Genomic DNA, 24,012 nt, shown 5'->3' with positions numbered 1-24,012 from the left:
CCTGAGATTGTGTCTGTGTCTGTAACCTCCTACCTCCCCTCCCCCAGTACAGGAGCAAGCCCTGCAGAGCCAAGATGCCAAAGCCTCCCCCCCTCCCAGGGGCTCTGCCAGCCCCCTCCCACAGACCCAGCCTGCACTATAGAGGGCAAGTCAATACACTTTAATGCATATTCACAGGAAGGGAGGCTGCTGGCCTCCACACACAGCCGTTTGGAGGGAAGGGCTGCCCACCCCGCTTCCTCCTCCATGCAAATCCCTGCAGCTTGAGGAGGGAGGGTTGTGAGGAAGAGGCCAGGCTGAAGGCAAATGGGGACCGTTGGCCCCTGGCAAGGAAAGAGCTCGGCCTCTCTTCTGTTTCAACAGGAAATATTCCAGTTTCTTACAAAGGAAAGCAAGGTGCTTTTCTCCTGAAAAGGGAGGGGTCTGGCTGTGGGGCCTTGCCCCCACCTCCGTGGCCAGCTGCTTCTCTAGCCAGGTCGGCCCCTCTCCACGGTCAGAGATGGGGAGTGTGGCCTAGGCCACTTTGCCTCTCCAAGGCGAAGCCCCTGAACAACGCAGACCCTCGGTTCTTGGCAGCCTCAGACCTGGGACTGCAGCCACAAGCGAGGGTCAAACCAGGGCCGGGCAGCGGTCTGCAGGGTCCGCTCTGAGTCCGGAGTTGAGCTGCAGCTGCTGGAGGACCCTGAGCTGGAGCAGGAAGGCCCATGGATCTTGGGCAAAGGGGAAGGCGGTGGCCGTCCTGCACGCCCCTTCAGCCTGCTGAGCTTGGCGTCCAGTGAGAGAGTGCGAGGCCGACCCCAGGGGGGCTGAGCGGGGCATGGGCCGGTGCTGGAGTTGCAGTTGGAAGCGATGCCGGGTGAGGAGCCCTCGAAGAGAGAGAGCCACACAGGCTCGCCCAGGTCGGAGACCCGCCGGGCCAGGATCTCGGTCACCGCCTCGATGTCATCGGCCGGCTCAATAGCTGCAGGAAAGGGGGAGAGGGGCTTCGTTAAGAGGTGCCCTGGACTCTTCCGGTTCCTGCAGGGACAACCCCCCAACCCAGGAGAGCTGCCGTTCAGCACAAAAGCACTCAGAAAATGGCCCGCTGGTCAGTTGGTGGGGTCCGGAGGGCATTCAGCCACATATCCACTCCTCCTGTCTTGGCCCCCACCTTCCCCGAGGCTTCTGCGGCATAGCAGCCCTCCTCCCTGCGGCTGTGGGCTGCTCGGCCCAGCCCTGCCGGCCCCTCCACCGGTGCAATTACTTCACCTGTCACTGTAATAGTTGGACAGAAGTGCCCGAATCTCTGCAGAGACAGCGTTGTCCTGCAACAGAAGCCCCTCGCAGTTGGAGGGCGGCCCCCCAGCGCCAGGGAGAGCTGGGGCAGGAAAGACAGACAGGAGGGACATGCAGAGAGAGGAGAGTAGGATGAGAGCAGAGAGTTACAGACACAGACACTGGATCAGGGGCAAGACAGACCCCAGAGACGTGGAGCTGGAAAAGGGGGCAGAAAAGACAGAGACCCTCCCCTCCAGATTCGGGAGGCACACGTGACCCTCACAGCCCGCACTTCTGCCCCAGGGATGCCGGCCCCTGTCAGCCTCACCCATCTCATGGTACAGGGATCCCTGCTTGGGCAGCAGCATCGGAGGGCGGCGCGGAGATGGCACCTCCACCGTCATCACTTCATCGCAGCAGTGTTTCCACTGGCCTGGGGGGGGGCACAGAGGCATAAAGGGAGGGTCATCTGGCTTGGGGGGACGTCCTGTGGCATCAAAGGAAGGCTGGCCTTGGAGGCCCCCGAATGTTCTTGGCTGCAGTGGGGAGTGCCCCAGATCCAGCTCGGAAGTGAAGGTTGTGCCCAACGCCCCCCAGACACCCGGCCTCCTTGTGTCTTCGGACAGCTGCCCCCATCAAATGAATCAGGGCTGCGTCCAGGGAGGCCTGTCCTCCTTACCCCCTCCCAGCCCCCCTGCCTCGGCCTCTCCTCCACTCACTCATGTCGTAGAAGTGCTGCCAGAAGACTTCCATCCAGCGCTGGGCCTCCACAGGAGACTCGGCCTGCAGCGTGTGGGTCACTTCCTCGCCTCCGTAGTGGTTGGTGACCGACATGCAGCGGACGGGGCCCCTGGGGCTCTTCTCGCTGGCCCGGATGCGCGTCTCCTGCCCAGGTAAAGAGGCCCAGGGCTCACCATGGCTGTGGGGCCAGATGCCATGTCCCTTGGGCTGGGACAGGGGCAGGAAGGGGCCCAAAGCGATGGGAAACGGAGGCCTCCCTTCTACCAGGGCGTTAGGAAGGAAGGGAAGCCCAGAAATATATAACTGTCTGGTTTGGTTCTGCAACCCAACAAGACAGACACAGACTTAAGAGGATAAGTAGAACTGCAGAAAAAAACAATGGCTACCAACCTACCTTCCATTGAGGACCTGCATACTGCACGAGTCAAAAAGAGGGCTGTGAAAATATCTACAGACCCCTCGCATCCTGGACATCAACTGTTTCAACTCCTACCCTCAAAACGAGGCTATAGAGCACTGCACACCAGAACAACTAGACACAAGGACAGGTTTTTCCCCCTGAACGCCATCACTCTGCTAAACAACTAATTCCCTCAACACTGTCAAACTAGTTAGTAAGTCTGCACTACTATTAATCTCGTCATCGTCCCTTTCACCCATCTCCTCCCACTTATGACTGTAGGACTGTAACCTTGTTGCTGGTATCCTTAAGATTTAGTTTCCTAATATGATTTGATTGCTTATTTGTTCCCTATCACTATCATTAAGTGTTGTACTTTATGATTCTTGACGGATGTAGCTTTTCTTTTATGTACTCCGAGAGCATATGCACCAAGACAAATTCCTTGTGTGTCCAATCACGCTTGGCCAATAAAGAATTCTATTCTATCCTAGATGTGGAAGGCTTTGGAAGAGTTTCTGAAAGGGTGAGCTTAAGAGGCAGGATATTTTCTGTGATCTGAAACCTGGCAAGGGAGGGTCCCAGCCTGCCAGCAAAGAGGTGGCATCGGAGCGGGTGAGGGAAGGCAGTCTGGCAAGGTTTGCTCAGCTGATCCACATGGACAGTGGACAGCAAAGAGGGCCTGCCTGCGAGCCATGAGGTCCCAGTGCCCCAGCCGTACCTTGTTGATGGCAATGGTGAAGGCAGCCTCTTCCTGGCCCTCTGCATCCTGGGGGCGCCGGTAGCAGAGAAGGTTGGTGCCACGCAGGACACAAAAGAGCCTCGGCCAGTCCAGCTGCTCCCCCTGCTGCACAGACAGGCGGCACGTGGCTTGGCATCCTTTCTCCTTCCCCCTCCCCCGAGGCCAAAGCCCTCCACCCAGCTGCAGAAGGTGCTTCTCTCAGCACCGGTCAGCTCAGGTGTAAGGTGGGGGCACTGCATGTCCCTGGCCCCCGGGAGTGGGGGGGCTGCTTCCCTCCTTCCACAGGTGAAGCCCTTACCTGCACTTTCAGGAAGCCAGCCATCACCTGCTCCACCATGCAGCTGGGCTGGGCCACCAGGCGGCAGCAGAGGCTGCCATACAGGGGCAGCCAGAAGGAGCTCTCCTCTAGGGGAGAAGGGGGTGTCAAGCGGGGGCCGAATTGGGGGTTCAGTGAAAGGTCTCCAGCCACAGGCTCAAGCATGTGAGGAGCTCGTCAGCCTTCCAGGATCCCCCGTCGCCCTGCGAGGGCCCCAACACCAGGTGTGAGGGATGCCCACAGTCCTCTTCTGTGCCTACCATTGCCAGTGATGAGGAGGTCATGGGTGCGAAAGGCGTCCTGGACGTGCGCCAGGCCAAGGTGGGCACAGGCCAGCAATTGATATTTGGGCCCCCTGGAAAAGAAGGGGCATCCTGCTGGTGAGGCAGCTGGGGGGGCGGGTGTTGCAGGCTCCCCCAGGTAAGTGAGAAGGGTACTCACGCTGTGCTGGGGGCTGGGGGTAGCAGCAGCGGACTGTACCCCCCGTTGTTGCCTGAGCTGCTCCCGTCCAGGGCAGCCCGCATCTGCTTCCCCGAGGAGCGCCCCAGGGAGCTGCTCAGGCGGCTGGCCAGCTTCTTGGGGGTGGCGCCCAGGGCCGAGTCCTCCTCCAGGGCGGCGCTGTACAGCTCAATTTTCAGCTCAAAGCCTGGGCCAGACTCGGTGCTGGGGAGAGAGGAGGAGACGCCCCACGCAGGCTCTGAGCACCACCAGGATCCCGGCTGGCTGGCCGAAGCACCAAGGCCAGGTCCCAGGGGCAGCCTCTGGGCTCAGGCCAGGCCTGCGGGTACCCACCTTCTGCAGGCCTTGAGGTTTCCTCCTGAGCCCTCCCTGGGGCACCAACTTCGCCATTCCCAAAATGCCCAATTCCACCCGAAATGCATTGTGCCGGGGACCCGTCAGATCTGGAGTCAGGTGGGTCCCCCTCCTCCCCTTCACTGCCTGGGGCTGAGGCGGGATTGCCAAGTGGTCAGCCAGGGAGGTGAGGCTCACAAGAGCACGGAGGTCTCAAAGCAGATGTCGGCCAGGGTCCGGTCCACCAGCACCATCTCCGTGTCATAGATTTCTGTGCCGATCTGCAGCAGGCAGAACACTGCACAGCGATGCAAGTCTGGAAAAAAGGGGGAAATGGGGCATTTAGTGCCCCAGCTGCAATCCCCGCAGCTCTGAGGCCATTGTGGTGGGCATGCACACACACGCACACTTGATCAGCTTCTTTCACGGTAGCTCCACAGGCGCTGGAAGTTACAGAGGAGCCTCTTCCAAAGTACGGGTAGGAGCAGGGTAGGGTGGGGGCTGGCCAGGACCTGCTGATCCCCGGGCTCAACCGTCCAGCTGGCCAAAGGAGCAGAGGCTGTTTTAACCCCGAGTCCAGGACAGAGCTTGGAATTCTTCTTCACCTCAGGCGGGCCTGTCTTAATTGGCAGACATCATTTTTTTTTCCCATGCTGTACCCATCCCATCCCATCCCATCCCATCCCATCCCATCCCATCCCATCCCATCCCATCCCATCCCTCTCCGCTCCGATTCAGCTCCATTCCAAACTGAACAAGTGGCATACAAGAAAAAATGCATGAAAAGCAAAAGCAGCATTAATAGTTCCATCCACCAGGGGGCCACAGTAACACACTAACATGCACAAACAGAGACTAGCTAACAGACTCCTTTTCTCAGCCCTGCAAAAATCCAGCCAGGAAGAAGCTGTCCCAGGCACGGGAGGGGCCCATCGGGGAAAAGCCCCATTCCTGGGCCCCTGCAGGTAAATCTCCCTCAGCAATGGGACCCACAAGGGTACTGAGCTCTTCAGAAGGAGCAGGACCCCATGGAAAAACTGACTTTCAGTGGCCTGGAAGGATTCCCCGAGATGTAGCTTCCACAGCCTAAAGCTCCTCAACAATAGTTCAAACCGCCCCGTCTCCTTGAAATGATGGGAATTGACAACATCTGAAGGGCACCTTGGCTGGGAAGGGCCAGGATCATTTCTACGCACCATTTTTTATTAAAAATGCAGTGCAAAGATAGACAGCAGACAGCACAGGTCAATTGGGCATCTGCGGCATCACAGACATCAGTCAAATACGGCCATCCTTTCTTTCTTTCTTTCGCCAAAGGAGATTTCAGCTAAACTCAGCCTCGCTAAACTTTATTTGGCCAAGTGTGATTAGACATACAAGGAATTTGTCTCCAGTACAGAAGCTTGTTCCAACGCCCTGAGTAAAGTCTCTACGTAGCTGTTGGGTCCAGGTGAGAAACGAACGGAAGGGAGGAGGAGACAGACAATGTGGGGAGCACCAGCGAGAGAACCTACCCCCCTTGTTCTTGAAGTATTCTGTGTCCTTCCACATCAGGGGGATCCGTAGATCTGGAAAAAAGGGAAGAGTTACGGACCATGATCTCTAGGACCACACACAGCAGGAAGGCCACTGATGCGTGGCTTGTTGACCGTCACAAACCTTAGTCCCCCGCCTTTGAGACAAACATAAAGGAGGGGGCCGAAATGGAGCACAGTGGCCTCTTAGGCAGTGACCGGCTCACTCGGCTTTTGCTCTGCCTGCCCGATTTGGGGGAAAGGCCTCTCCCCCAGGTCGCCTCCAGCAGGATGGCTGTGGTGAAATCGCCCGCCTTGAGCTCAGTGCCCTCCAAGGGACCTCTGCACTTCCCTGGGAGCAAGACCGGAAGTGGATCCCTCCTGACCAGAAGCCGGGCAACTGATCCCTTGGATGGGGGCCAGGCTCCAATGCTGCCCGCTGCAGGTCGGGGAGCTCTTCAACAGGGCCTGCGGGGCTGCTGCCCCACACAATCCTGGCTGTGCACAGGCTGCGCTTTGGGCTTGGGGAAGCCTCACCTGCCCCCTGCCCTGGCCCCAAAGGTCTAAGGGACTGGAAGCTGAGCCTGGCTGGGCGAGATGGAGCCGGAATGGAAAGGCAAAACCAGCATCTCTGCTGGAGGAAACTCCAGTTGCCCACCCTTGACTGGAAGGCAGTTACAAAAGCACCAGGTGAGCCGTGCCGGTTTCATAGCAAGTCTGAATGGTGGGTTCCATCTGCGGTTTCCCCTGCAGGAGAAGAGGAGGCAGCGCAGCCAGGAACTCGGGCAGGAGATGAAGCTTTGCCTGGCTTCCTTATAAGGCTCTGCTTCTTTAGCCCAGATCAGGGGAAATGAAGTTGGGGTAGCTGAGGTCTTTCCTCCTTCAATGTGATTCTTCTGTTATTTCTCGCAAAACTTTCCTGATTAGCAAATACGAATGCTAATGATACTATCATTCGGCTGTTACGTTCCTCTTCTTTCAAACCATAAAAGGTGAATTGAAAAAAGATTTGCTCTTTTCTCTTAACTAATATGCTACCTGAGGCTGGGAACGTGTATACATGCTGCAAAATACAACATCCCTTTGAGGAGTCAGTGGTTGGGATGAGGCCCACCCTCCCATTTCTTTTCTCGCCCTGGCCTGCGTGGGGGAAGCCAAGCCCGGCCAGGCTTGACCCCCGAGGACCAGCCCCCTCCTTACCTGAGACACAGATTCGGCCCCGACATGGTAAGCGACCGTCCGTGGATCCAACCTCAGAAGGACTAAGTTGTGGAGCAGGAAGGAGAGGTGAGAGTGAAACCAAGTATTATTAAACCAACAACGGTTACAATTATTAAACTACTCTGATACCAGCACAGAATTTATGGCTCTGGCTGTCACCAGAAAGACAGTATTTCTTAGTAGCAGCTGAGATAATCAAGCATGAACTGAGTGAAACAGGTGTGCTGGAGGGGAACTAATATCTGGGGATTAAGGTGAACAAGGGAGTCCCTAACCACTTTTCACCTGTATGAAACCAAGGGAGGAATGGAGGGCTCAGAGCAGGGGGCTGGGTGGGGTGAGTTGCTCTGCTGTCTGCCCAGCATGGCGGAAGGGAGGTCAAAAACCCTGAAACTGCCAGGAGGAGAGGCTTTCCTCACCCCTTCCCCACATTCCCCACTCCTGCGGCTCATTCCCAAAGTGAGGCAGCCCCAAAGATCCTCGACTGGGTCCCAATCCCCACGGAAGGAGCAGGGGGGGAAAGGAAAGGGCTGCCAGGTGGAGGGAGCCAGCTGCCTCCCCTGATACAAGGAGGGGGGGGAATGAGGTTTCCATGGCAACAGAACCCAGCAGGGCACGGAGGAACTGGCGGGGTGGGGGTGGGGGGCTCCAGGATGCCTGAATCGCTACTTCCTTGGCCAGACTTCCCAGGCCCTCTGCACTGACCCAGCAAGACTTCCAGAGGCCAACTCACCGCCGAGCCATGTGCTGCATCACCTGCGCCTCCTTCATGCGCTGCAGCTCCGCCATGTAGGCCAGGATGCGGCTGTTGCAGACAAGCAGGCTCTTGGTCACCTCCAGCGCCTGCGGCCGCTGAGTACAAGCCACCAACAGCTTGCAGGCCCCCTCCCGCATGCGGATCTCGTGGTCAATTTTCTTCTGGAGGTCTGTGCCCTGGGGGTGGAGGGGACGCGGCTGAAGGGAGCGGGTGCAAAAGTTTGGGGGTAACAAGGGGGGGCTCGGGACAGAAGGCTCTGGAGGTGGGTGGGGGAGGGGAGACCAGTGAGCTGGCCTGGTGCCCGATGGCTTTAGGGGCCGGTGGGGAAAGAAGAGGCGGCCCCACAGAGCCCTCTCCCTGGTCCACTTGCAGGGGTGCTTCAGGGAAGAGAAGAACCTGGCGGCAGCAGCGCTGTAAGAGCAGCCACACATCTGGAGGGCGCCGTCCCCCGTTGCCCCCCTCCTTTTCCTCCCACTTATGGAAAGACAGCTTTGCTCTGAAAGGAGGCATTTCACTGCAGGGGGAGCAGGGATTGGACCCCCCCAAAAAAATTTCAGGAAGGGTCACTGCTCTAAAATCGGGGCTGGGGGAGCTTGCAGCAGACCCTCCCGCCGAAAATCCTCCCCCATCTGGCAGCTGGGCAAGAAGGCCCTAAGATCTCCCCCCCTTGCAGTCTCATTCCCAGCCCTCTTCGGACTGGGGGGGGCACCTGGCTGGCCACGGAGGGGGGGGCAGCTTTTGCAGCAGCTGCAACGCAGAGAAGCTCCCCCCCCTCTGGGCCTGGAATGCTGCAGGGGGGTTGGGAGAAGAGGGTCAGCTCTTTTCGGAATGCCCCCTTGGCCCAGAGGCCAACCCAGAGGGGGGAGGAGAGCAGGACGGATTGTGACCCACTACCCCCCCCCCGTGCCTTAATTGGGACGTAGGGAGGTCGGCCCCCCCTCAGAATGCGCTCGGCCGCCCCCAACCCAGCGCTGGCTATTCCGGCAGTCGCCTCCTTCTCTTCCCCCAGCTCCACGCTCACCCTGGCCGGCTTCCCGTTCTCCATGCCACCGGCTCATAGCCCGGGGCCGCCTCCGCCCCGTTCGCTCCGCTGCGGCGAGGTTCTCCTGCTGGCGGCAGCTGCGCCGGCGGGGAGGGGGCGCCTGAGCAGGGTCTGCGGGGGGGGGCTGTGACATCACCGCTGCCTAAAAATAGTTCGGGTGGGATCTGCGGGGGTCGCAATGCCCCGCGGGGAGGAGACAACTGCGGAGGGACCCCTGCCCAAAGCCCAGCGACCTTGCCACGGGGGGGCGCCTGCCTTCTCTCGGAGCAGAGAGGGGGACCTCCATTGGGGGGGGGCTGATGGACAGAGAGGGCCCGATCCGCTGAAGGCTGAGAAGGCAAATGAGGAGGGGTCCCCGCCGCCATTCAGTGCCAAAGCACAAGAGTCTCGGAGCCGTTTCTGCTCCCAGGCAGGGCATCCTCGTCCCCAAGGGGCCACTCCATTTCTCTCCAGCATCATCTGCCTTTATTCACCCCTAGACCAGATGCCCCCACCCCCTCCTGCCAGGGCGCTTGGCCTCTTCTGTGGACAAAGAGAAAGCAAAGGGGTGGGGAAGCCTTCTCAGCTCAGGAAGGCAGCTAGGAAACCGAGGTCCAGGTTGAAAGGCCCCCTGCACCCCCCCCCCCCAGGAAACAGTGGTCACCCCAGGCTCTGGGCCCTTTCCTGGCTCAGCCATGCAATGGGGGTGGATGGGTCTGAAGGCTGGGCAGTTGCAAGCAGCAAATATCCATGGATCTGCAGCCATAATGGGGTCATCCCCCCACCCCGAAATCTGTGGAGCCACGTGATGCCCTTTTAGGGCCCCAGGCAAGATGATTCCTGACCAGTATTGCCCTATTCCAAGATCCAGGAGGGAAATGCAAGAGATGGCACCTCCTTCCAATCCTGCCAGCCCACCACAACTCCTCTTTTGGGCAGCCAAGCAGAAACACACTGAGTTCCAGGGCTCCGGCCCCTGAAGGGCACACAGTAAGACGAAGCTGGGCAACGCCCACCACACCTGCATGCCCACTGACTTCTCGGGAGCAGTAAGGGATCCAACAGGTAGAGCTCACAAGATGCAGCAATGTCACCAAGGAAGCCACAGGCAAAGTGCATGGCAGCCGTGGTTAAAGGACCCCAGCCCAGGGAGCCCCTCGCCACATCTCTCTCCCTTTCAAGAAGTGTGGAGGGATCTGCCAGAAAGGGGAAGAAGAAGGACCCTGTCGGAGGTCACCAGAGGCTGCCGGCTGAGAGCAGCGCTGCTACTCTCGCGTGGGGTCCGCTGGGGACCCCACTAAGACCCAGGGGAGTCAAAAGCGTCTCCTGGAAGACAGCCACATGGTTGCCACCCAAACTGGAGGGACACACCTGCAAAGTCCCTGGGCTCAGTTTGCAGCCCCTCCTTAGGAACGGGCATCTGCAGGAGGACTTCTTTCTGGCTCTCTAGTCCTCCTGTAGATGCCCCCCCACCCCGAGTCGCACTGGCAAAATGGACCATATAAATTGAAATACACCCACCCACATGCTGACTCACACCCACAAACATCCCCCCTCTAAAAGCAGCAACGTCCAGCAGCAGGGCAGTCCGGCCACGGTACCTCCAGGCTGAGGGCGATCTGCCGGATGTAGAGCATGTTCAGGTCCTCCAGGATGTGCAGCTTGTCCTGCATTGCCCCAGGCCCCCTGCGCACGCCCCCTCGAGGCCCACCTGGAGGTGTGGTTTCAGAGCAAAGACCCCCAAACCCAGCTTCCCATGGAGCTCGACCCCAGCAGACTCTGGGGCTGCTTTTGAGGCAAGATGGGGGGTGGTGGATGCAACAGGCTCCCTGCTCCGGCCCCTCTGTCAGCAGATGCTGCTCTCCTGGGCCAGCTGTGGAAAGAATAGGCCCTTTCTTTCATGCCAGCCCAGCAGCTCCAACGCCCACCCTGAGAACAAGCAGCCACTGTGCCTGAAAGGGCAGGGCTGGGGGGCCCAGAGGCTGCACCCAGCTGCCAAGCAGGGCGCAGCCCTCCCCCTCTGTCTCCAGGCTCTGCAGTGCCACCACCCTCAGCCAGCCAGGGGCCTGGGGGGACTCCCACTGCCCAGGCATGGCTTCCCGGAATGGCCAGTTTGGACAGAGGGGCTTTGGGGTGCCCTGGGCAGGCGGATGCTGCTGCCCCCTGCTGACTGGCCCAGGAACTTTCCTCTGTTCTCCCGAGTTGAGATTCGAGCAGTGGCAGCTCTGCCCGGCTGGCCCTCCCCAGCCCTTACCTCCTACGCGAGGATGGCTGCCTTGCCCATGTCCCCCTGCCCTTCCCTCCTGGGTCGTAGCAGGCGCTCCATGCACAGGAAATCTGCCTGGCTTCCACCCCCCCACCCCCCGCCAGCCTTCCTGTTCCAGCTCATCTTACAAGGGCCGCCCCTCCAAGCTGGCCGCTCCAGCAGTCTCACCTCCCCTTCAGAAACATCCCTCCCTCCCTCCCTCCCGCCTGCCCGCCCTGCGATGGAAGAAAGCAGGCGGGTGGGCGGCCCCTTGCCCTCAGCATTCTCAGCCGGGCAGGGGAGCCCTCTCTACCCACCAACCCCAGCCAGGCACCATCTCAACTCCAGCCCAGAAACTTCTCTGCTCCCTGAGGTCCAAGTCCCAGCCAGAAGCCCCTGAGGCTGTGCCAGCCCTCGGCCACCAGAGGGCAGCCAACGTCCCTTAAAGGGCCAAGAGGAGAAGCTGAGCCCCCCGAGAGATGCCAGGGGGCTCCCGTGCCAATCACCTCTTCGGGTGGCTTTTCCTGGGGTGCCATCCTCTGTGAGGCAGTGCGGAAAAATGTGCCCTGGGCAGGGGAGTGGGATGATGTGGGAAGGTGTTTCCTCTGGATGAGAACACCCAGCCGGCCCCACTAAGGACTTTCCCTTCTCCTAGGGCTGAGCGCAGGGGTGAAATACTCCCAGTTCGGACCGGATTGGCCGATCTGGTAGCGATGGCGGCAGGTGGTTTGGAGAACCGGTAGCAAAAATCCCTGCCCCGCCCATGCCCATCCAATCACCCGGTCGCCCACTTGCTGCTTCTTTTAAAAAATGCTTTTAAAAGGTAAAAAAAGGGCTCTGACAATCACAGCTGAGCTGCGTGATCCTCAGTGCCTTTTCTTTCTTTTAAAAGCATTTTTTTACAACCTATTCGGCTGAAAAGCAGACCAGTGATCTACTCCAGAGACTTCCGTTTCCTGCTTTCATTTTTTCCCAGCCCTGTGACTGAATGTCTACATGGTGCTTCCCAGCCATTTAGGTCATGGTTGCCCCAAAGGTGCTTTTTCAAGAGGCAGCTGCATTTTCTTCTTTTTTTTCTTTGAAGACGTTTCAGTTCTCATCTAAGAAGCTTCTTCAGTTATTCTTCTTCAGAGCTGAAGAAGCTTCTTAGCAATAGCACTTGGACATACTGCTTCACGGTGCTTTACAGCCCTCTCTAAACAGTTTAATGAGTCAGCATATTGCCCCCAACAATCTGGGTCCTCATGTTACCCACCTCGGAAGGATGGAAGGCTGAGTCAACCTTGAGCCTGATGGGATTTGAACTGCCAGATTGCAGGCCTCCAGCCTGGCAGGCAGTAGTAGTTGTTCTTGGATGAGAAGCAAAATATCTTCAAAGAAAAACAAAGAAAATCCAAGCTGCCTCTTGAAAAAGCATCTTTGGGACAGTGCTATGGCTATGAATCCTGCTTCAAAGAGCATCCCCCATCCTGCTCCAATGCAGCTGGGGGGATCTGTGCAATGGGGCTGCAGGCCTTGCAGAGTTTTATCCTCAAATCTCTTTCCTAAAGCGGCACAGCCTGGCATTTATTTTATTATTTATTTATTTATTTATTTTATTTCTATACCGCCCTTCTCCCGAAGGACTCAGGGCGGTGTACAGCCTGATTAAAAGCACAAAGACAGACAAAATTTAAAAATAATTAAAATTATTAAATAATTGGCTCAATTATAAAATCCCCAAATTTAAAATCCCACATTTAAAACCAATTAAAATCTTTACATTGATAGCCCGGCCTGGCGGAACAACAAGGTTTTGAGGGCACAGCGAAATACATGGAGATCGGAGATCTTATGCATTTCTGGGGGCAATTCATTCCAAAGGGCAGGGGCTCCCACAGAGAAGGCCCTCCCCCTGGGTGTCGCCAGCCGACATAATTTGGCCGATGGCACCCTGAGGAGACCCTCTCTATGGAAGTGGGCTGGCCAGTGGGAGGCTACTGGTGGCAGAAGACGGTCTCGAAAGTACCCAGGTCCAATGCCATGGAGCGCATCTGCGTTTCTCACAGCTTCTGGTCTCTCAGCGCCTTTCCCCGAGATCTGAGCAGTTTTGTCCCCTTGTGGCTTTTCCCAAATTTGAGCCACATCCACCGTGTGGCTGACTGGGTGGAGCATTTCAGTCATTCCTGGCTTTCACCATCAGGAATTATTTTGTATCAATGGCCAATTCATGGCCCACATCTGAGTCACCCGAGTGGTCCACCGTGGTCCCAGTTGAGATCCTCAAGGGACCCAAAGCGAGAAAAGTGCCCATTTATCTCCCTGCATCCTGCAGTTCTTTCTCTTTGCCAGGCTTGCAGTCCACAAGGGAAGAGGCATCAGTTCTCGAGAGATACACGTCATGGGGCCAGCCCCCCTCAGCGGGACCTGCTGACACACTCTGGGCAGATCCAGCTCCCTGTCCTTCCATCCATGCCCTTTTGGGGTTGGACTAGAAGACCTCCAAGATCCCTTCTAACTCTATTATTGTATGTTTTACACGTACTGCTAGAAGTTTGGGCTGGACCATATCAAGTACTTCTTGAGCCTAGCAGGATTCTTATAAGATTCCTGCACATTTTTTTCCCCTGGAAATGGCAATCCCCCTCCCCCCCAAGGAAACCCTATCCATATTTTAACATTCGCCAGTTACCTACAGCCTCGCTGTTTTTCAGAGCATTTAAAACTTCCTGTTCATTATTTTTTGTAATGTATACAGCACTTGCCATTTCCACAACCATCATCCTTCCCCTGCACGACTCAGACAGGCTTCTTTGAGAATTCCCTCACTTTCAGGTTCCAGGTTTCATCCTGGATCACTTCATTTATTTTTAATTCCATTATTCCATATCTTTCTCTGAACCTCATTTTATGCAGAACTCATTTTCTTTTGTGAGTAAGAAGGCTTGGTGGAACCAAGTGAAAGAGGCTAAGAAAAATTCACAAAAGAAAATGAGTTCTGCATAAAATGAGGATCAGAGAAAGGTATGGAATAATCCATACACAGATCATTGCAAGAAAATGTGGTCAGAAGAGCAAAGAACATTTAAAATAGGAGAAAATGTAGAGCAGTTTTGATGAACAGAACAGGCAATTTTGGAAATGGGTGAAGCAGCCAAATGAGGAGTTTTCAGCAGAGTAAATGTAATTCTCTATATGGATTATTCCATATCTTTCTCTGATCTTCATTTTATGCAGAAATCATTTTCTTTTGTGAATTTTTCTTAGCTTCTTTCACTTGGTTCCACCAAGCCTTCCTTCCACACCTTGTTAGCACAAATCTGCACCCTCCTGTTTTTTTCTGCAACATAATTTACTATCCAGGAGTGTGTGTGTCCACTTTCAATTTCCATTTTTCAGTTTGTAGGAAGATTTTCATCATAAATGAATCGAGTAAGGGTTTTCTTTATTTCTATTGTGCCCTTTGCCATGTTCACATACAAACAGAGGTTTGTTTAAACAGAGAATCTTCTAAGCAGGAAATTCAATCATCTTAATCTCTTACAACCCAGTGGCTCTTCTTCCTTCATAGCTATCCACTTAGGACACTTTCTACAATGTATTTTTCTTTTCATGCAATTTCTTCCCAACTCCTTCCAGCTGTTTCCTTAAATGCAAGTATCACCATCATACAGATTCCTATGTTACAATGAGTTTACTCATTCCTACTTTTTAGCCCTTCCCTTCAACTCCACTCACCAGGATCAGGCACTCCCCCTGCCCCCTCCCACCCCCTTCAGATCTCGTCCTCTTTCTCTTAGTTCTACAGACAACCGAAGGATTCTTCTTTCTTTCATCAATTAATTCATGCTGTTTACTGTTGACCCAAGTCCAATCTTCTATACGCCAGTTGTCATGGGATTAGCCATAGATACTGGCCTCCATGCTCAAAGGGGCACTGGGCCATGGAGGCTATCCCATTATCTTTTGTAGGTCAGAAAAGATGCAGACCAGGTGATTAGTCTTAGTTGCAGCTGGGGCACATCATGCATAATTTCCTGTCACAGGAGGGACAATGTCGCTCCTTGAGTCAGTTTTATCCCAAGCAATCTGACCTGTCTGAAGCAAGCTAAATCCTAGTCTAACAGACTACCTTGCAAGCCACGATATGCTGCCTGCATTGTACCAAATGGTCCCAACTGGGCTTGCTGGCTTCCTTAGCTGTTAATCTACAAAAATACCTGCCTGATCAACCCTGGGCCTCAGAGTAGGAGCAGTTGGTTCCTACAACATCCAGAAGCTTATTATTATTATTATTAATTGGATTTATATGCCTCCCTCTCTCCGAAGGACTCAGGGCGGTTCACATCAACGAAACAGTCCCAATAAATACAAATTAAAACAGACTAAAATAGACTAAAAACCAATTTAAAACAGTACACCCCATCAGTCTTGGCTAGGGCGTTTAAACAGCCAGGTCTTAAGGTCACGGCGGAAGGTACGAAAGTCAGGGGACAGCCGAAGGCCCACGGGAAATTGATTCCAAAGGGTGGGCGCAGCCACAGAGAAGGCTCTACCCCTGGGGGTCGCCAGCTGACATTGTCTAACTGACAGCACCCTGAGTAGGCACTCTCTGTGGGAACACACCGGGCGATGGGAAGTCGATGCTGGTTGCAGGTGGTCCAACAGATATCCTGGGCCTAAGCCATGAAGGGCTTTATAGGTTAACACCAGCACCTTGAATCTCACCCGGAGGGCAACCGGCAACCAATGCAAGTCGTGCAGGATAGGTGTAACATGGCAGTATCGGGATCCTCCCATTACAACCTGCGCGGCCGCATTCTGCACCAGCTGAAGCCTCCGAGTGGTCTTCAAGGGCAGCCCCAGGTAGAGAGCATTGCAGTAGTCAATCAGGGAGGTGACTAATGCATGAGTGACTGTGCATAGGGCATCATGGTCCAAATATGGGCGCAACTGGCACACCAGGCGAACCTGGGCAAACAGTCCCCTGATCACGGCTGTTATATGCTCCTCCAAACCCAGCCGTAAATCCAGAAGGACACCCGGTCTTGGTCGGGTTGAGCCGAAGCCTGTTCCTCCCCATCCAGACCCGTACCGTTTCCAGGCACCAGGCCATCACATCGAGGGCATAACTGGGCTGGTTTGGGGTGGATATAAAAAGTTGGGTATCATCAGTGTACTGGTGATACCCCACCCCAAAACCATGGATGATCTCTCCTAACGGCTTCATGTAAATGTTGAACAGAAGGGGTGAGAGGACCGACCCCTGAGGCACCCCACAAGTGAGAGGCCTCAAGGCCGACCTCTGCCCTCCCACCAACACTGCTTGCGTATGACCCGAGAGGTAGGAGGCAAACCACTGTAAAACAGTACCTCCCACTCCTAACCCCTCGAGGCGTCGCAGCAAGGTACCATGGTCGATGGTATCAAAGGCCGCCGAAAGATCTAATAGGACCAGGACAGAGGAATAACCTCTGTCCCGAGCCCTCCAGAGATCATCCACCAGCGCGACCAATGCCGTCTCTGTGCTGTATCCGGGCCTGAAACCCGATTGGTACGGATATACCAATTTTATCTGCCCCATTTTATCCAGGCTTCATAGGAACTGCAGGAGAAGGCTAGGCCTGCCAGGGACCATTCTGTAGCCCTCCAGCCTGCCTCCATGGTGACTTTCTGCCCAAGGACAACAAGCCCCATGGGACAAACGAGGAGGCCCAGAGCTGCACTGTGGCCATGTGCCTCAAACTGGACTACAGCATGTCCTTCTCCATCTGCGTGGCCGGGAGCTCAAGGCAGCAGTTAAACCGTGGCTAAACATTTTGGGTACTCCCAGGAAACCCTCCACTAATCTCCGCTTTCCAGACATTTTGGGGGAAGGGTTTTGTCTCTCCCTCCCTCTGCTCCCATCCTGGGTTACATTAATCCTGCAATAGGGACGGTGTCATCTTGGGCACTGAAGGTCTCACCATCTGCCTCTGGTTTTGACGAAACCAAGATTCAGGCATATGAAAAAGACATTTGGCCTGGCATTCAAATTTTAAAAATGTGCTAATTCTATAGAAGACCAGAATCTTGATCAGGGAAGCTTATATTCATGTTTTCCCACAGTCAGAAGTGAAGAACCTGCTACTGGATTAGACATGTCCAGCAGAGGCCTCCGAAGGGAACTGCTTTAGTCTTTGATGACAGCAAGTGAGAGAAAGAAGTACGAGAAATTTAAATTTGAACACAACTACAAATAAAGCTCACATTTAATACGCCTCCCTCCCTCACTAGAATTCTTTCAAAACAGCTTCAGGGTTTTACCACAATGAATGTTTCTTTAGGCCTTCATGTCTGGGGAACTCTCCCTGCAGCCTTCTGCCAACCAAGGGAGAAAAAGCAGCGGAGGGAAGACCAAGAGGGCCACGCCAGGCCAGTGGGATCACAAAGCCACCTCATGACTTCTCACATTGCTGGTCAGTGGCCCTGAAAGGCCTGGGAACCTCATTCTTCCTGCCCCCCAGCCCCAGCCCTGGAAAGGCAGCAGTTCCTTCCACAGCCCCTGCCCCCAGCACCAGCACCACCGGCAGCCTCCTTTGCCCTCTGCCAAGAGTCTCAGGGGCCCTGCTCACCTGGGAGCTAGAATCAGGCTGGGTCAGGGCTCTGGACACCTTTCCAGATGGTGGGAGTCACCACACAAAGCCTGGTCACCTTCCTTCCAGATACCCCTCCCACCCAGTCTAGGTGGGAAGCTGAGGGTCGTGGCATCTGCCCAGTCCCCGGCCCAGGACTGAAGCCGGTTGGACCCCCTCGGAGGCCAGGGCTGCATTGGGCCTCGGGTCCCATCCAGAGACCCCCACTGTGATACGCGGCCACGAGACTTAGGATGCGGCGCGTGGGGGGGAGGGCAGGAATTCCCGCGGGTGCCCAGAAGGGCAGAGGGGGAAGCGACGAGCCCCGCCCCGCCCACGGGGCACCTGCCCGCCTCCTGGAGTCCCACAGGTGGGCGACCTCTGCCGGCTCCCCCCTGGCGCAGCCGCCCCGGCCAAAGCAGCTCCGCGCTTCCCACGCTTGGCTTCCGCGCACGGCTTAAAGCGCCGAGCGCCCCCCGCCCGATCCTTCCCCGCCGCCGCCCTACCTGCTCGGGCTCGCCCAGGAGGCTGAGGCGGAAGCGGCCCCGCCGGATCTCCATCTCCAGCGCGGAGCCGCGCGCCACCGTCACCCTGCTGCGGTGATGCCGCTGGAACATGGTCCGGCCGCCGGGCACTGCTGGCGCCTCCGCAGCCGCCGCAAGAACTTGGCCTCCGGGCCGGCTCCTCGCCCTCTCCCCGGACAGTCCCCGGTTACGCCCGCCGGCCCGCCTGGGCGGGGTAGCGGCGACTGCCCGCCGCGAGCCCGGGCCCCAGGAGCTGAGCGGCTCCCGCCGAGCGTGCCTCCCTCGGCGCAGGTCCTGGCGCGGGACCGCCGGCGGAGGATTCGGCCGCTGCCGGGAGGGAGGAGGGGTGGGCGAGGCCGGGCTGCCTCCTTGGGACTTTGTGGCTGAATTCGCACGACTTGTAAATTCTGAGTCTCCGCTTGGCGCGAGCACCGACACCACGAGCAACTTTAGCCTATTGGGCGCACAGCGGCCGCCCCCGCCCCGCCCGCTCACGCCCTCGGAAAGGCGGGGAGGGCTCAAGCCCGCCCGGTGCCTGCAAGAGAAGGGTCGGGCCGCCTGCCCAGAGCAAGTGCAGAAAAGACTTGCAGCTGCCGTGCGTGTGTGTGAAATGCGGTGGAGGCCCTGCTGGAAGACTCCAAAGTCCCCGCGGACAGCTGACAAGTGCCAGGCGGAGGCTGGCCTGCTCGGGGGCCCATCTTTTGACCTTCCTTGCAAGGCCAGCCTGGGGCAAGGAGATGCAGCTGGCTTCTTTGGCTTTGAGGGAGGGGCGGGCTGGCTGGCTGGCTGGCTGCCCCAAGCAGTTGAGCCATCACCCCAGGCAAACACAAGGGCACCGGATAGCGGGCTGTGGATCCTGCCTTACTTCTGAAGGTCTTCCGGATTTTTTAAATTGCCAGTTTGGCTGCAACAGAATTAATATTCAACGAAGGATCGGGGTTCGAGTTGCAACTGTGACTCTTAAAAAACTAAAACTTAAAATGGAAGAGTGATTTAGACTAGAATAACAGAGTTGGAAGGGACCTTGCTCAGGCAGGAAACCTGGCCTAGATCATTTCAGACAAATGGTTATCCAATCTCTTCTTAAAAACTTCCAGTATTGGAGCATTTACAACTTCTGGAGGCAACTTCTGTTCCACTGATTAATTGTTTTAACTGTCAGGAAATTTCTCCTTAGTTCTAAATTGCTTCTCTCCCTGATGAGTTTCCACTCATTGCTTCTTGTCCTACCCTCAGGTGCTTTGAAGAATAGCTTGACTCCCTCTTCCTTGTGGCAGCCCCTGAGATATTGGAAGATTGCTATCATGTCTCCTCTAGTCCTCCTTTTCATCGGACATACCCAAACTAGACATTTGCAGGATACGACCCATTCATCAGATGATGTGGAAACCTGAAAAACAAGGCAGGGTCAGGATTGCAGCCCCTTTTACCCCCCATACCCAACCCAGCTGTCGGGGTACTCTTTACCCTGAAGCTTTCATGCCCAAAGCTGGAGACATTAACCCCTTTGGCCACCGGACACCAAGGGAGTGGCTTGAGAAGGAGGCCCTGCTTGTTGTCTTAATAAAGCCTAAAAGGGAAACCGGGAGGAGCAAAAATAGAGGGAAAAAGCAAAATAGCAGGGAAGGGATCCAGCAAGGCTGCAGTGGCGTTCTGGATCAGTCCTCTGTCCTTTGTCCAGCTGGTGACACTGTCCAACCCTTCCTACCCGCCTGGTGTGGAGAGCGGCCAGAGAGTGGCCAGAGTGCCAGGTGATCTTAACAGTTTAATGTATTGCCTAGACCCAGAAATGGGGTTAATTCTGCTGGGCAAGTCCTTCAAAGAGGGAATCTCCCTTCCCCTCAAAACCTGGACCCACCTGGACTACTGTAATGCTCTCTACATGGGGCTCCCCTTGAAGAGCACCCGGAGGCTCCAACTGGTCCAGAATGCGGCCGCACAGGTGGTTATGGGGGCAACTCGAGGCTCCCATGTAACACCTTTCTTGAGCAAACTGCACTGGCTCCCGGTGGTCTTCCGGGTGCGCTTCAAGGTATTGGTTACCACCTTTAGACCGCTCCATGGCTTAGGACCCAGGTATTTACGAGACCGCCTTCTGCCACCAGTAGCCTCCCACCGACCAGTATGCTCCCACAGAGAGGGGCTCCTCAGGGTGCCGTTGGTCAAACAATGCCGACTGGCAGCCCCCAGAGGGAGAGCCTTCTCTGTGGGGGCACCTACCCTCTGGAATGAGCTGCCCCCGGAGATACGGCGGATCCCGGATCTATGCACCTTTCGCCGTACCATAAAGATGTTTTTATTCCAACAAGCCGGGCTGGCCTAACTCTTTTAAATTGTTTTAATTTTTAAACTCTTTAATTATGGGTTTTAATACAGGGGTGCTTTTAATTGTGGGCCAAATTAATTTAATCAGATTTTAATACTGTTTTTAAATTTTGCATTTCTTGTTTTATCTGTTGGCTGTTCACCGCCCCGAATCCTTCGGGAGAAGGGCGGTATATAAATATAAACAATAAATAAATAAATAAATAAATAAATAAAAAAAAAAAAAAAAAACCTGCCAGACCTTCCCAGGTGTCAGGCAAGGAAAGAAAGCACCTGGGAGGGAAGGGCTGGGCTCGCCCACACCACTCAGGGTGGTACAGGGAATGCGGCTGCACCTTCCCTCTCGGCCTGTGCTGAGTTGGGAAAGTTACTCCAGTTGGGAAACATCTGGGCCCAGGGCTGCCGGGAGGCGGGGGGGGGATGGGACATGCCTGCCACAACTTGATCTTGGCTGCCTCACACCAGAGGGGCACAATGGGGAAAAAGGATGCTGCTTTCTGGGTAGTTTCCTCCCAGTCAGGAGCAGCTTAAATTCTTTGGGGCGGGGGGGGGGAAACTGTCCGCTGCTGCAGCCTGACTGGGGTATGTGGGGGTCCGTCTCTGGTGGAGCAAATGGAGCCAGGATGGCTAGGGCTGAGATCTCCAGGGAAGCTTGAGTGCTCCTTCTGCATCCGATCTGATTTTTCAAATGAAATTCTTTGGGGTTCCGATCCACTCCAGAAGCAACAGCCAGCCTCATGCAGAATCCTTGTTTCTCAGAATGCTCCTGGGACAGGCAACCCCCCCCCCCAACCCCAGCAGAAGGGGCAGACTTTCCCAGGCCAAAGAGAGAGCAGTCAACAGGGGGCAGAAGACCTCCTAGAGCACAGAGGCAACCTTGCTCCTTTGAGCCATGGAGCTTTGTGTCATGACAGCCATTTTGTGAGGGTGCCTATTGCAAGCTCCGGAAACTCCAGGTGTGCTTTTCAGCCTGCCCTCTGGAGCAAGGCCTGTACTTCTTTATCCTCACAAGAGTGCTGACTGGTGGGGGAGGGGCAGAGACCACCTTTGTGGCTCACATCAGAAAGGGCAGAATGCTAGCCAGTGGCCTTCCTCTCACAGAGATGATGCCCAGCACAAGAGCAAAATGCCAGGCCTTTGTCAGAGCAGCAGAAGAAACTGCTGCCTCTTAAACCTGATAATTGATTCCTGTGACTGTCCATGAGGGCAGCTGTCCTGGCTCTGACCTCTCTTGGCCAAGCACCCTCACTCAGGCCCTTTAGCCCCCACCCACCCCAGCTGCTTATGCCCTTCTGCACTGCGTTGATCCATTGTGTGGTTCATAATACGTCAGCTTTGTATTCTAGGATGCCAGGCTCAGATGATCCAGCTGGTGACTTCACTAGCTGGGGAACGGGGAGCGCTTCAGAGCACAAAGAACAGACTTAAGGAAGCTGGAATTCTGCTTGTTTTAACATGCATTTTCACTTGGCACCAAAATGCCTCGGGGGGCTTCCTCTTCTACACTGGGGCATGTTACAAGTAAACACTGAAGTAAAAACAGATTGTACATCTCTTTCCCGTTTTCCCTCTCTATCCAGATTAATTCTTCTAGAATTTTTGTAACCATGTAAGCAAGAAATGCTCCTGGTGGCCCTTTGTGCATGCCTGCCTCGGCAGTGCCCAAATAAAAGGCTGATGTAGCTATTTGCCACATAGTGCTGGAATCTGTCTACTCCAACCCTACCACTATGTGAATGAATGGGTGACCAGCCTTCATGGCAGTCGATGATGAATAAAACATACCTACTTCAAAATACAAAAAGAGCTTCTGTAAGATGATAAAACGTGCTGTAAGACAACTGGAGTAAAAAAATAGCCAAAATATTTTAAGAATCAAAAAATGATTCAACTAACTTGAGAAGATGCTATATCTATAAGATGCTTGATTTACTGTAATGCTTAGATCGTTAAATACTATTTTAATGTATCAGTATTTTAATATATTACCAAATTTTTAACATTTGAAATCCTGGAATACTTAAGATTAAGACCTATTGATTGGGAAGATCTATACCTTCCTAAACACCTTCCTAAAATCCTTATCTTGCTACATTTTATGCTCCTCTGTATTCAACATGCCATTAGTATTTTTCTATTTGGCAGGTGATTTTTGAATCCTCATCTTCAAGAAAATATTTTAGACAGATGCCACCTGGAGCATCTGGAATTTTGCACATCACAGGTCCATGAGTGTGTTGACACCACAGTACAAAATTTCATTGGCAAGAACTTCCACATCTCTGTCCCCCAGTGGGCAGTCATTCCTGATGGGGAATTTTCTTACATCCACCTCCAGGATGGCCAATGGGAGAATATCCAAATAAACAAGAGCAAAAACTCTGAGATACTTTGGGAGACCCTGCTTTAGGTGCCCGGCTGCTGCTGCTGGGTAAGTCCTAACTAGCAAGCTGGCTCACTCGCTGAAAACCTGCTCTGCTATTCCTCTCTGTCCAGCCCAATCTGTCTCCGTTTCAGAATTTCTGCTGCACTGAGGGTTGCTAAGAGCACAGTGGCCGTCATAATTCATTTGGCACAACAAGGTCTCTTCCAAGAGCCGGTCACTCAGTCAAACTCAGCAATCGGGGGAGAAGGGCCTTAGTAATCTCTGACCTCACTCTGACTGAGCTCCAGTGATCCTGTGTGAGATGGGACAGAGTTCCAGGACAACCATCACTGCAGCCATCCACCAATCTGGGCTTTATGGCAGAGTGGCTAGATGGAAGCCTCTCCTTGGTGCAAAATACATGAAAGGCCGCTTGGAGTTTGCAAAAAAACACCTGAAGGACTCTCAGACTGTGAAGAACAAGATTCTCTGGTTTGATGAAACCAAGGTTGAACTGTTTGGCCTCAATTCTAAAAGTTGTCTTGAGGAAACCAGGCACCGCTCATCCCCTGCCCAGTATCATCCCAACAGTGAAGCGTGGTGGTGGCAGCTTCATGCTGTGGGGGTGTTTTTCAGCAGCAGGGGCTGGGAGACTGGTCAGGATTGAGGGAAAGTTAAAAGCAGCGAAGCATAGGGATATCCTCAATGAAAACCTGTTCCACAGCACTGAGGATCTCAGACTGAGCCAAAGGGTCACTTTCGAATATGATGATCCTAAGCACAGAGCCAAGACAACCCAGGGGTGGCTTAGGGACAACTGTGAATGTCCTAGAGTCGCCCAGCCAGAGCTCTGACTTGAACTCTATGGAACAACTCTGGAGGGACTGAAAATGGCCATCCACCAACGGTCGCCATTCAATCTGACTGAGAGGATTTGCAAAGATTGGCAGAAAATCCCCCAATCCAGGTGTGCAAAGCTTATTGTATCGTACCCAAAATGACTCCAGGCTGTAATTGCTGCCAAAGATTTTTTCAACAAAGTACTAAGTGAAGGGTCTGAATATTTATGCCAATGTAATATTTCAGGGTTTTTGCTTTTTAATAAATTTTACAGACATTTCTAAAATTCTGTTTTCACTTTGTCATTATGGGGTACTGAGCGTAGATTAATGAGAAAAAAAAAGAATTTCAATGACTGT

At 54.6% G+C, this 24,012-nt stretch overlaps 1 protein-coding gene across 12 annotated transcripts; it reads right to left on the bottom strand.

Moving 5' to 3' along the window:
* Positions 1-145: 145 nt before the first annotated feature.
* RTKN (rhotekin) lies at positions 146-18,699 on the bottom strand. Of its 12 annotated transcripts, XM_087874662.1 has the most exons (14): positions 11,016-11,131; positions 10,363-10,634; positions 7,717-7,916; positions 6,963-7,024; positions 5,763-5,816; positions 4,447-4,564; positions 3,898-4,119; positions 3,717-3,811; positions 3,439-3,545; positions 3,120-3,245; positions 1,977-2,142; positions 1,586-1,690; positions 1,249-1,357; positions 146-961 (listed from the first exon to the last, which is right to left on the bottom strand). In XM_087874662.1, exons 2-14 carry the CDS (start codon positions 10,432-10,434, stop codon positions 955-957), a joined length of 1,443 nt encoding a protein of 480 aa, XP_087730788.1. In that variant the 5' UTR covers positions 10,435-10,634; positions 11,016-11,131; the 3' UTR covers positions 146-954. The 12 variants fall into 12 exon arrangements, with proteins under 12 accessions (XP_087730788.1, XP_034281968.1, XP_087730785.1 ...); XM_034426077.3 differs by lacking the exons at positions 10,363-10,634; positions 11,016-11,131 and adding an exon at positions 18,106-18,617; XM_087874659.1 differs by lacking the exons at positions 1,249-1,357; positions 11,016-11,131 and adding an exon at positions 11,341-11,426.
* Between the last annotated feature and the right edge of the window lie 5,313 nt (positions 18,700-24,012).

The sequence above is a fragment of the Pantherophis guttatus genome, chromosome 8, assembly GCF_059756535.1.
Source record: "Pantherophis guttatus breed Tessera chromosome 8, ASM5975653v1, whole genome shotgun sequence".
Taxonomy (NCBI): domain Eukaryota; kingdom Metazoa; phylum Chordata; class Lepidosauria; order Squamata; family Colubridae; genus Pantherophis; species Pantherophis guttatus.
Note: the sequence above shows the minus strand (reverse complement) of the source record. Positions and strands in the feature narration are given on the sequence as shown.